Consider the following 13,145-nt stretch of genomic DNA (forward strand, 5'->3'; position numbering starts at 1 on the left):
TAGACTCTGGGTGAAAAGGATGTGTCAATGCTGGTTCATCAATTGTGACAACTGTACCACTCTGGTGTGGGAAGTTGATTGTGAGGGAAGCTGTATTGGTGGTGGGGGCAGGGGATATATGAAAACACTCTGTACTTTTACTCAGTTTTGCTGTGAATCTAAAACTGCTCTAAAAAATAAAATCTACTTTTTTTAAAAAAATTAAATAGGCTTTTTCAAAAATTGCAAATGATTCCAGTAAAAAATTACAAATAGACAAGAAAGAATAAACCTAATTATTTTTAGACGATCCACACCAGTTAGAAAATGGGAGACAAAACCAAGGTTAAATATGAAGGATGGCACGCATCCATCAAGAAAGCAAATATGAAGGTGAAATGACCTTAAAATATTAAACATAATTATATGCTCCAGCAATTCCACTACTAGGAACACACTCAAGAAATAAAAACTCATATGTCCATGCAAAAACTTGTACACAAATATTCATAACAGCACTATGCATAACAGCCAAAAAACAAAAGGAACCCAAACGTCCATCAACAGATGAACGAATAAATAAAATGTGACATTTTCATACAATAGAATATTATCAGCTATAAAACGGAATAAAGCACTGATACAGGCCAAAATGTAGATGAACCTCAAAAATGCTGTGGTAAGTGAAAGAGGTTAACCATGAAAGACCACATACTTTATAAGTCTTTTTATATCAAGTGTCCAGAATGTGCAAATCCAGAGACAAAAAGATTAGAAGCTGGGTTGGGCCGGAAATTGAGGGCTGGCAGCTGGGAGGAAATAGAGTGACTGCTAATGGGTACAGGGTTTCTTTCTGAGGTAATGAAAATGTTCTAAAATTAGACTATAGTGATGGTTGAATAACTCTGCCGATATATTAGAAACCATTAATTGTACACATTAAAGGGTTAAATTGTGTGATATGTGACATCAATAAAGCTGTTAAAAAGGAGTGAACTCAGGTTTATACTTGTGGTACATGCATGCGAATGTGCTACCCAGATTAATAACAAAAAGTGCAAGGAACTAAAAAAAGAACAAACTAAGCCCAAAGTTAGCAGAAGGAAGGAAATAATTAAGATTAGAGCAAAAATAAATGAAGAATAGAAAAAATAGATGAAGCAAGAGTTGGTTCTTTGAAAAGATAAAAAAAATAATGGACATATCCTGAGCTAGGCTAACTAAGAAAAAAAGAGAGAAGACAATACCAGAAACAAAAGAGGAGACGTTACAATTGATACCACAGAAGCAAAAAAAAGTAAAAGATCATAAGGGACTGTTATGAATAATAGCATGCCAACAAATTGGACAAACTAGAAGAAATGGATAAATTCCTAGAAACATAAAACCTACCCAAACTGAATTAAGAAGAAATTGAAAGCCTGAACAGATCAACAACAAATAAGGAGATTGAAACAGTAGTGAAAAACCTCCCAATAAAGAAAGTCCCAGGATCAGATGATTTCATAGGTAAATTCTACCAAACATTTAAAGAATGACCAGCCCTTCTTAAAAACCTTCCAAAAAGCAGAAGAAAAGAGAACACTTCCAAATGCATTTTATGAGGCCAGCATCAGCCCAATATTAAAGCCAGACAAAACCTCAAGAAAAGAAAGTTACAGGCCGATATCCTTGTTGAACATACTTGTAAAAATCCTCAACAAATACTAGCAAGCTGAATTTAACAGCACATTAAAAGGATCATATACCACGATCAAGTGGGATTTATTCATAGGATGAAAGATGGTTCACTATATGCAAACCAATGTGATACCACATTAACAAAATAAAGATAAAAATCACACGATCATCTCAATAGATGCAGAAAAAGCACTTCACAAACTTCAATGCCATTTCACGATTAAAATCCTCAATAAATTAGATATAGAAGGAACTTACTTCAACACAATAAATACCACATTTATGTGAAAAGCCCACAGTTAACATCATGCTGAAAGATGAAAAACTAAAAGCTTTTCCTCTAAGATGAGGAACAAGACAAGGATGCCCACTTTCACCACTCCTATTCAACATAGTACTGGAAGTACCAGACAGAGCAGTTAATCAAGAAACAGAAATAAAAGACATCCAAATTGGAAAGGAAGAAGCAAAACCGTCTCTGTTTATAGATGACATGTTCTTATATATAGGAAACCCTAAAGACTCCACCAAAAATCTGTTAAAACTAATAAACGAATTCAGTAAAGTTGCCAGATACAAAATCAACATCAACATACAAAAATCAGTTGTATTTTTATCTACTAACAACAAACTATCCAAAAAAGAAATTAAGAAAAATATCCTATTAAAAATAGGATCAAAAATAATAAAATACTTAGGAATAAACTAAACCAAGGAAATAAAAACTACAAAACACTGATGAAAGAAATTTAAAAAGATACAAATAAATGGAAAGATATCTCTAGTTCGTGTATTGGAACACTTTATATTGTTAAAACTTCCATGCCACCCAAAATAATCTACAGATTCAATGCAATCCCTATGGAAATCTCAACAGCATTTTTTTACATAAAAAGAAAAAACAATCCTAAAATTCATACGTTAATCTATGAACCAAAGCACAGGCAACAAAAGCAAAAGTAGAAAAGTAGGACTACATCAAATTAAAAAGCTTCTGCACAACAAAGGAAACCATCAACAAAATGAAAAGGCAACCTATAGAATGGGAGAAAATATTTGCAAGTCATATATCTGATAAAAGGTTAAAATCCAAAATATATATGGAACTCATACAACTCAATAGCAAAAGAACCAAACAACCCAATTTAAAAAATGGGCATTTCTCCAAGAAGACATACAAATGACCAACAAGTATATAGAAAAGGTGCTCAACATCACTGACCGTCAGGGAAATGCAAGTCAAAACCGCAACAAGGTATCACTTCACACCAATTAGGCTCTATCATCAAAAAAAAAAAAAAAAAAAGACAATAAGTATTGGTGAGGATGTGCAGAAACTGGAACACTTGTGCACTGTTAGTAGGAATGTAAATTGGCCCAGCCACAATGGAAAACAGTATGGAGATTCCTCAAGAAATTAAAAATAGAACTATTATATGATCCAGCAATCCCATTTCTGGGTATTGGAAATCAGGATCTCGAAGAGATATCTGCACTCTCATGTTCATTTCAGTGTTATTCACAATAGCCAAGATATGAAAGCAACTTAGATGCCCATCGAGGGATGAATAAATAAATAAGTGAGAGATATAGATATACACACATACAGTAATATTATTCAGCCTCAAAAAAGAAGGAAATCTTACTATTTGCAATAAAATGGATGAACGTGCTAAGAGAAATTAGCTGGACACAGAATGACAAATATTATATCATCCTACTTATACGAGGAATCTAAAATAGTCAAACTCATAGAAGCAGAGAGCAGATTGGTGGTTGTCAGGGACTAGGAGGAGGGGGAAACGGAAGTATTGGTCAAAGGGTACAAAGTTTCAATTATGCAAAATGAGTAAGTCCTAGAGATCTGCTGTCAGCATGATACCACAGTTAACAATACTGTATCGTAAACTCTAAAATTTGCTAAGGGGGTAGATCTAATGTCAAGTGTTCCTAATACAAAAATAATAATAAATAAAGGGGGAAAGAGAAAACTTTTGGAGATGACGGATATGTTTATCGCATTGGTTGTGGTGATGGTTTCACGGGTACGGTCATGTATCACTTAAAGATGGGGATACATTCTGAGAAAGGCATCATAGGAGATTTTGCCTTTGTGCAAACATCATAGAGTGTACTTATACAAACCTAGATGGGATAGCCTACTACACACCTATGCTGTATGGTACTGATCTTATGGGACCACCACCATAAACGCAGTCCGTCACTGACTGAAATGTCTTTATGCAGCACATGACTGTATATACTTATCTACATACTCACCAAGTTGTATACAACTTTTTGTATGTCAGTCATATCTCAATAAAGCGTTTTTTTTAAAAAAGCTCAAAAGGGATCTTAAAGCTATGTTCAAATAAAAAAATGGGCAAAGAAACATTCCTTATTGAACACTATTTCTCTGCCAAGTACTGTGCCAGGTGTTTCATCTGACTCGGTCCCTACCATACCTTTCTAAGTAGGTAACACTTACTCCACTTTTGCAATGAAGAAACTGAAGGTCAAAGAATTTGCCAAAGGACATACAGTGAGTTAGAAAAAGTCACTGAGGGGTGGAAATCCAACTCGGCTCTTTTCTCTAAACTCTACTACCTGAAAAAGTATAATCTCACGTCTTGTGGCACATGGGCTTATGATAACAGAAGACAAAGAAAAATTAAATCAGATGAATGCCTAACTTTCAGGTAAGGTGAAGAATCTATGTTCTCTAATCTATAGAGAGACTAGATTATAAACTCCATAAGAGTAGGAGTTGTGATGGTTTTGTTCTCTTCTGTATGTCTAGCCCCTAATAGATATCAATAAATGTCTGACTAATTAACAAACAAGTGGGAAATAAAATACGAAGACAATGAAATATAATTAACAACATATAACTGAGTTCTTGAAAATGGGCCCCAATATTTTACATTCAGGAAGCACACTCTATAATGTTTAAGGAATCACGGATATTTGAAGGACTTTCATAACACTTAAGGAAATAAATGGACAATTTTTCCAAAGGAAGAGAAAACAACTACAGACCAAGACAACCTGGACTGGATTTCTGAGCAAGTTTGGCCAGCAAAGTGCTGACCATTAGGAAACATGATGCCATCTCTAAATCCAGTGCTTCATCAAGTGGCCCTGTTGGCTGGTGGATTACATAGATCCTCTCCTTAGGTACCCAAAAGAACTTATAGGTGGAAAATGATGTGGGCTGGATACACTAACTTGATACAGATACATGCGTGATGTCCTTTTATTTAGCAAGCCACACCATAAAAAGCCCGCTTCTATTTGATAATTGACCAAAGGAAGTTTCTTTACGTAAGAATATACCAGTGCTAACCCCCCATCGTAAGGGCATGTACTTTTGAAGTTTTCAGGGGTGGCAAATGATTGGCACTTTGCAGTTCCTCTTGCTCTCTCTCATACCACACAACGGATAAAGAAGTTGTCAGGCTTAAGGGCACAGTTCTCTCCCACCAAAAACCTTGATTCCTTGGGACACATAGCTAAGTACCTCCACCCTTAACCCACCAAACAAACGCATCTGAATGGCTTATCAAAGAAGCTCAGGCTTCTAATACCCTGGGATTTTATTTCTAACACATAAGAATTCACAATACATACAAAGGAAATTTGGTATCATTTTTAAAGCACACTAAAACAACTCTTAGCTCACTAATTTTAGGCCACTGTCACAATATCTAAAGTCTAATAGTGGTACATTTTTCTAACATTCACTCACAAGTTACAGAAATCTTTTTTGGTTTTTGGGTGTTTTTTGTAAATACCTTGTAACCAGGACTACCCATTAATCCATCCTTTCCATGTCTTCCTGGCTCTCCCTGAAAAATAAATACATGTATTTTAATACATTTTTTGCACTAATTTTTCTTTTTACAGGAAGATAGCATAAGATAATTTTTATTTAAAGTAAAATACTCAAGAACTTTTTCTGTCAAACTCACAGCACGTCCAGGAAGGCCAGGAAAACCAGCAATGCCCTTTTCGCCTTTGGCACCCTGTATTAAAAACAAACACTTAAAAAATAATCCTTATAATAATGTTTTAACATTCCAACTCAAACTTAAATAGGAAAGTAAGTTAACCTTATCATGTAGTGACAGAATTCACGGAACTACAGCTGGTATTGGCTCTCCAACTTATGGCAAAGCATTATTTTACCAGGCCAGTGGACACAATATAAGACATTGAAAATACTGATGCATGCAGAATTATTAGAAGCATCAAAACACAGACATCACATCTTGGCAAAATTAAAAAGCAACGAGTATTTTAAATATACAAAGAATATAATCTTCCTTCAAGGTGAAGAAATAGGAAGCCCCATGACATCAATTCTCAATGGACACGCTGTTAAGTAGCTACTACTCCCAACGAATCTCTCTGTAAATATTTTAAAAGTTCAGAATGATCGATAATACAATGTATTCCTATAGAATACCATGCATAACAGTCACCAGTTATTTTCCCATTTTTTCATTGTTCTGAATAGATCAACTGAGAAACATGAACAAAGTTAATTGCTATAATGGTGGACTGGGACTGAAATTCAAGTTTTCTATTTTCATTACACTGAAAGTTCAAAATGGATACTCTGTTTTGTGATCCATACTTCCCTTTTTGCCATAAAATCCAGGTGATCCTTTTTCTCCCTTGGGGCCCATTTCACCCTAAAAGACAAAGTATAAATATTGAATTTTAGAGAAATATGGATATTTTTCTTATCAAGAAAAACAACACCAATTATGACCAATGGAGTTTAATATGCCAACGTCTAAATAAAATAAAGTTTGTTTACAGAAGTCCTGTATCCCAGGCTTTACAAAGAAAAACAAGGAAAACAAGGACAGTTAGTACTATAACAGGGCCTATAGCATAGGACTTATAGTTAAGAGAATTTCTATATAGTAAAACTTACTCATCAATTTTTCAATACTATAAGATTTATGACTGACAATTTTAAAGGAAGTTTGTAAAAGCCTTATGTAAACTATGATATTAATCTTAACCCAATCATTTACTTCAATTTTTATATGAGCATTTATTTATAGTGCATTTGTAACATAAAGTACTTTCAATTTGAAATAAAATATGGCATTGCTGAATTTAAAGAGATCAGATTTCTTCAACCTTTGATCCTGGCATTCCATCAAGCCCAGGAAAACCAGGAAGTCCACGGTCACCCTGAAAATAAAACCAAAATTAATTAAAGAAAACACATTTCAGCCTAAAAACTACCATCATATATTCTTCAGCCTCGCTCTTGTCAAAACCCATTGGAAATTAATCTGCAAATAGTTCAATGTATATCTACATTAAAACCTTACCCCTGTGAAAGATTAATCCTCATTGACCAGGGTTTCATTGATGATCAAAGAAGGAAAGTATCTGGGGCCTCGGGGGGTCTCATCAGCAATCCTGACCCCAACCTTAGAGAGCAGCACCAATTCTGAAAATACTTAGGCTCTTACAGTGGCAAGACGTAGGCGTTAATAGAAATGACTTGGTGCCACCACTGTCTGGAGAGAGCCATCCTCTGAGGTCCCATCCAGCTCAGTAAGATTAGACCCTGAACTAAAAGTCTCAAAACACTCTAGGACTCCATGGGAATGTTCTTTCAATTGCTAATCTTAAGAATTGTTTATAGTTAGGTATCTATTCAGATGTGCCCATAAAGATGAAAGGCCTTAAGTTACCTCCAAAAGAGGAGAGAAGAAGAAGAATTGCAACAGCTTGATATTTAGTGCACACGGTTTTAGTACTTAGCTCTGTGGGAAAGTTGGGTGCTGTTTTCTTAGTCTCAAAATCTTAATTGTGAAGACACAGTTAAGAGAGGACCAATGGCCGGCACGGCAAGAGTTGGGTCGATTCACTTTGATTTAGGCAAATTGAAACACTACCTACAAATGATTCATTATACTCTTAGCCTGTCGGGTAGGGAGAAAAGAGATATGACCAGTTATCTATTATTGCTGCAATTCTTAAAAATCTTAATTTTTGTAAAGGTTATTTATTCACATCTTAAAGAGAGACATAGATTCATGGCATAGAACCCTCCAAAGACAACTTTTCTTATTCTAAGCTTCCATATCTCTATGAGTTCCAATCGCCAAACCACAGGGTTATATTACTACCACATTTTCAGTTTCCAGCATTACCTTCTGACTTCCCACTAGGAAAGAGGACTAACCTCTCACAGAACCCAACACCCTCTCCCCGTCTCCACTTCTAAGAAGTACAAATCTCCTTAACCTTCTGTTACAGCTTTGATTAAATCTGTAGTCAGTATTCATAATATTAAGATTCACAGCTAAGCCACAAGTATGCTGATTGCTTGCCTTTTCCTGCCCAAGTGTTTGTTTTCCCTTGAGTTAAAAATTGCTTGTTTGGTTTTTTGGGGGGAGGGGGTAGACGGTGTTTGCTTAGCTTCCTATAACTTATTGCAATATTGAGATCCAAATTACCTCCAATTGTAAAAATCACCTCTAAATATGCTCAAATACATTGAAAATTTCATATTCCTTAATGTCTCTTTTCTAGAACTTTCTCATTTGTTTCAGTAAAGATTTGTTGCTCTTTATATCTGCATTTATTCCCTTATTTAGGGGAGCACATCATCCAACAGCTTCCTGAGAAAGAATTCATGGGAGACAACTTTCTGATACCTTAAATTTATGAAAATGTCACTAGTCTATTCACTTATGTAATTGATAGTTTGCATGGGTAATTGACAATTTGCTAACAGAAGTACAGTTGAGAATTTTTTTCCTTCAGACTTTTGTAGGCTCTGCTCCATTCCCTTCTTGATTTCAGTGTCACTAGTGAGATGCTAGAAGCTTTTCTGATCCTGATCATTTGTATGTGCCATATTTGTTTGGCTGGGGGTGATGGTTGTGGTGGTCATAGTGGTCTTCCTCTCAAAAAGCTGATAGGATCTTCCTTTTGTTTACGGTGTCTTAAAATTTTACACTGTTAAGCATTAGTGGAGTCTATAATCAACCATTATGCTAGCTACTATGGAGGAGTCTTCATCTATAGGGACCTCAAGTCTGCACATGTGACTCAGACCACACACCCAAGCTCCATCCACACTTCACATAAACAGCCTACCCTCAGCCTCCCCTAAGCTAGGGGCAGACACACAACTGTGTCAGAAAGCCCTCAGGAGGACAGAGACAGGAAAGAGGCCTGCAGGTGCTGGGAGCGGGATTAGGGTGGTTTGTGCAGAGATTGCCAGGACTCGGGATCTGAAAAGGGAGTCGTGGGCTACAGGTGTGTCTCTAGGTTGGCCCTGAAGACCTGTCACTCCACACTGAGGAGCAAAGCTAAAGCAGGGTCTGTCAGGGCTTCTGCCTCTCTGAGGGCATTAATGACAGAGTTTCTCAAGGCCTCCTCTCCATGTCTTATATCAGTTTCGTCTAAGATTTTTTGTTGATCTTCAACTTTCGTAAGATATTTGGTGGTTCCTGATTGTCAGCTCCTATGGAAGCTGATGATAAGCTCTCAGTGGGTACTGCTCATTGTCTGAGCTTCACTATAATATAGTCTGGTTGGGTCATTTCACTGGATAGCTCCGGATGTTACTGGATTCCCCATCGAAAGATCTTCTAGGCCTGTAGCAGACAGGACTGGCTGAAAGCATTCTGGAGGTCAAGCAGGGGAAGAAGACTAGGTCTCCTCAAGGGTAAATGTTCTCTAAATCCCGTTGTTTTAGTACAAATCCACCTTTTCTTCCCAGTCTAGAGACCTTCAGTTTTATCTTCTCCAGATAATAAACTTTTATGTTTCTGCCAGAGTGGAAGAAGGGTTATATAGATTTGGCTATAGAGAGTTGAGGAAAGAATAGCAGGATCTCATTGTTCTTTATTCAACCATGCTTCCATCTTTGCTGTAATTTCAATTCACCTCCATTTTCAGCAATACTTGATATTACCATTTCCTGAGATTTTGGAGTGTCTGTGTGCATATATGTGTGCATGTATGTGTACATGTGAGTGTGTATATCAAGGGTAGTCTCTTATATAAATCATATCCCTTCTCACATTAATATTCAGCGTCCTTGGGTCTTTCCAGCTTCTAAAAATGCAGAGCTGTTCTCTTCTCTTCTATTCTCTGTGTCATGTTAGGTTTTATTATTATAATTGTTATTATTCCCTTGACTGTTGCTTTAATGGGGAGTTTAATAGAGAGAGGAAGTTAATATGAGTGTTCAAACCTTCATCTTCATCAGGTGACTTACTGCCAACAATAACATCCAGGGCATCTTGTCCACTAGCAAGGTGGGTTCACAGGAGACAGAAGGACAGAGACAAGAGAAGGAAGACAGAAATCGAGAAAGTCCACACATGGTGTGTAATCTCCAATTGTCCCCGTGATACTTTCCAGTGGGAGGCTTTCAACCTCCCAGAAAGGGTTACTGTGACCTCTTGAGAGGAAGCCCAAGATTCACGACCTGCTCTGTGTTATGTCGAACCAAATTCATTCCTGATTCACTCTGGTTGATTGCAGGAAAATCTGCAAATCCACTTATCTTACTAGACTAGGAAACTATTGGCCTTCTTAGTTCAAAAAAAAACAATTTTTAATTTTAACAATGATCTATTCCATAGACAGAAATACTCCTTGATAGCCATTATGAGATGAATTTTCACAGAGAGTAAACTAAGGCCAAAAGTCTAGGAATTCCCTGATATTCTCCCATAAAAACTGATGGCAAATAAGAAACTAAAATACATCATATTTTAGACCTATCTGTATTATGTTTTTGTCCTTTCATTGATCTGTAAGTAGATCTGGTATAAAAGGTATGCTAGACTGACAGTTCTACCCCCAAATCTATCTACCCTTTACCACCACAGAAAAGACTTTTATCTGGGCAGATAGCTGCCCAACTACAGACTATGTTTCCCAGTCTCTTTTGCAGTCAGCTGTAGCCATGTAACTAAGTTTCTGCTAGCAGAGTGTGTGCAGGACTGTGGTGTGCAACTTCCACATCGTTGATTAAAGGGTACGTTATTGCTCTGACTTCTCTTTCCTCCTTCCCATCAGATTGGAATGCAGATAAGATAGTGACTAGGGACGTAGCCTTGACCATGTAGAAGAGAACAACACTCTAAGGGAGACTAGAATAACAAGAGGGAAAAACTTGAGTTCCTGAATGAGTTTGCAGAAACCTTTACATGAGGAAAATAAGTTTTTTTCTCATTTGTGCCAGTGCATTTGGGGGTCAATTTGTTTCCACTCTAAACAGGAATAGTATTTTTATAGCTTACAGTGAATGTCCTTCTCAAGAGTAAAATCTTCCCCTTGACTACCTTAATTTTCCACTAAAGATTGAGAGAGAGAAGACCCACTAAAAGCTCACATATTCTAGAGCTGATTATCCCCCAAACTCAACAGTTTAGCCAAACAGAGGATAAAAGGAAAAAAATAAGATTTAGGGGGACACCAAGAGACACAAAAAGAAAACTAGATGATTTTCTTTCCCCTGCTGTGTAGACTCTAATATAAGAACCAAAACTACCTTTTGAATATACTTTTTCCCTTTTGCTTGGGGCAGGAGAGAGTGGTAACAGTTCCCAGAGAGAGAAAAGAGATTAAAGTGAAGAGAAGAATCTGAGCTAACTCTTTAGAAGACTGAACTGAGACAACCAGTAGAAGGCCAGGCTGGGCCAAGATACACTCTTGTTAAGATGGAATTTACTCAGCAATGACCACTTGACAAAACTACAGAAGAAGGGAACAAACCAGGAGTCCCTATTAAGGCGGAGCAAAGTCCTAGGTAAGACTTCCATTCTCTGGCTACAGTTACAGAAAACACAATCTTTGAACTTTAATTTACCAGAGATGACAAACAAATCCCAGATGAAGTGCGGAGAAGACCAGGAACATTCACCCACGTTGGGACAAAAAAAAATATGTATAAAATCTGGACAAAGCTACTGTCAAGCACATAAGCAAGATTTTTAAGTAAAATAAAAAGGCATGGCATCCATGGTAACCTACAGCACTTAAGGGGAGGGGGGAGCAGAGAAACTTGGTGAGCAAAATGGTTGGGAAATACTGAGACAAAATCTACAAAACACAGATCACAAGAAAGTGTGACCCAAACCTATTATACTCTGCCAAGTTATGTCCAAGCTTTCAAAGTAATGCCTAGCAAAGAAGTGGAAAGTAAAGCCAAAGTCTATCCACAAAGGGCATGTAATATGAAAGACAAATAAATGCTCTTGTGTTAGCCACTGAGCTGTTAGGTTATCTGTTACTGTACTACAGCTTAGCCTAAGTTAACTAACGTAAAAATTGGTATCATAGAAAGAGGAGGCTGCCAAAACAACAATATTAAAAAATATACATGGCATTCGCTTTGAGGTTGGGTAGTGAGCAGTGGAAAACAACTATTAGAGGTCGGAAAAATGGTGATTCATATAGTGCAGTGGTGAATATTTGATAAAAACTTTGCTTGCAGTAACTTGCAAGGGTAAATAGTGCATTGAATGATCTTATAGTGAGAGGTAAAGAACTGAGAAAACAGAATGTTGGTATCACGCATTAATTGGTATTGGCTATATTTGACAAGGTACTATAAAAGAGGTGAGTTCAGAAAAGAATTGGCCAGTTTGCAAGTAGTAATTAAAAGGAGTAGACAAAGTCCAAAAATACTAGAATTGGGAAATACAGCTTTTTTCTCATCTCTAACAGGTAAATAATGAAACTGGAGAAAGCCTTTAAAAGAAGTTCAATTAAAACTCAGCCTCTGGGAAAGATCAGATCAAGGGTGTGGCCATAAACGTCATTTGTAAGTCCTCTGACTCAATTAAGGTGGATCCAATAAATCCTTCTAAGCTGGACATAATGGCTCAAGAAAAAGAAACAGAGTATAGTGGATGTCTGATAGATTCAAATCACAGATTATTGATTATCAATAATTAATTAATGTAGAGAAGGCCATAACTAAAACAGGATTGTGGATGCTGCTATTCGCTGGAATCAAAAGTCAAGACATAAAATTACAAATATATATTTGCTGTTGAGAAAGTCATACTACCAAAAAAGCCACAAACCTGCACAAAAAGAGACTGTGGCTGTTTGAAACTTAAAAAGAGAGCAAAGTTGCCCAGTATCACTGCTTTTTTTTTAATGTTTAAAACCTAGCCAGTTTTGACTAGCCCATGAATTTAGACAAAATATAGAAATAAGAGAGGTAAAAACTAGAAAGAAGAATACAAACTATTTGTACTTATGATTGTACATCTAATATGTCAATATACCTAGTATCCTAAAATAATTAGTAAAAGAAATCAGTTAATTGCTGTTTTAAAAAATTAATATACAAAAATAGCTTTTCATATGTAAACAATAACCAATATAAAATGTATTCAAGAAAAATTTCCATTTATAATAGGAATAAAAAAGGTAAAAGTGCCTAGATTTAAACTTAGGTAATATTGAGGATCAAT

At 36.4% G+C, this 13,145-nt stretch overlaps 1 protein-coding gene across 4 annotated transcripts in view; it reads right to left on the reverse strand.

Moving 5' to 3' along the window:
* Positions 1–13,145, reverse strand: part of COL21A1 (collagen type XXI alpha 1 chain) — a 174,416-nt gene that overhangs the window by 52,967 nt on the left and 108,304 nt on the right. For all 4 annotated transcript variants that reach the window (XM_070244784.1, XM_070244783.1, XM_070244781.1 and 1 more), the window contains 4 exons: positions 6,817–6,870; positions 6,301–6,356; positions 5,631–5,682; positions 5,454–5,507 (listed from right to left, as the gene is read on the reverse strand). In XM_070244784.1, coding sequence (XP_070100885.1) covers positions 5,454–5,507; positions 5,631–5,682; positions 6,301–6,356; positions 6,817–6,870 — 216 coding nt within the window. The remainder of the gene's footprint in view (positions 1–5,453; positions 5,508–5,630; positions 5,683–6,300; positions 6,357–6,816; positions 6,871–13,145) is intronic.

The sequence above is a fragment of the Equus caballus genome, chromosome 20, assembly GCF_041296265.1.
Source record: "Equus caballus isolate H_3958 breed thoroughbred chromosome 20, TB-T2T, whole genome shotgun sequence".
In the NCBI taxonomy this organism is placed as follows: domain Eukaryota; kingdom Metazoa; phylum Chordata; class Mammalia; order Perissodactyla; family Equidae; genus Equus; species Equus caballus.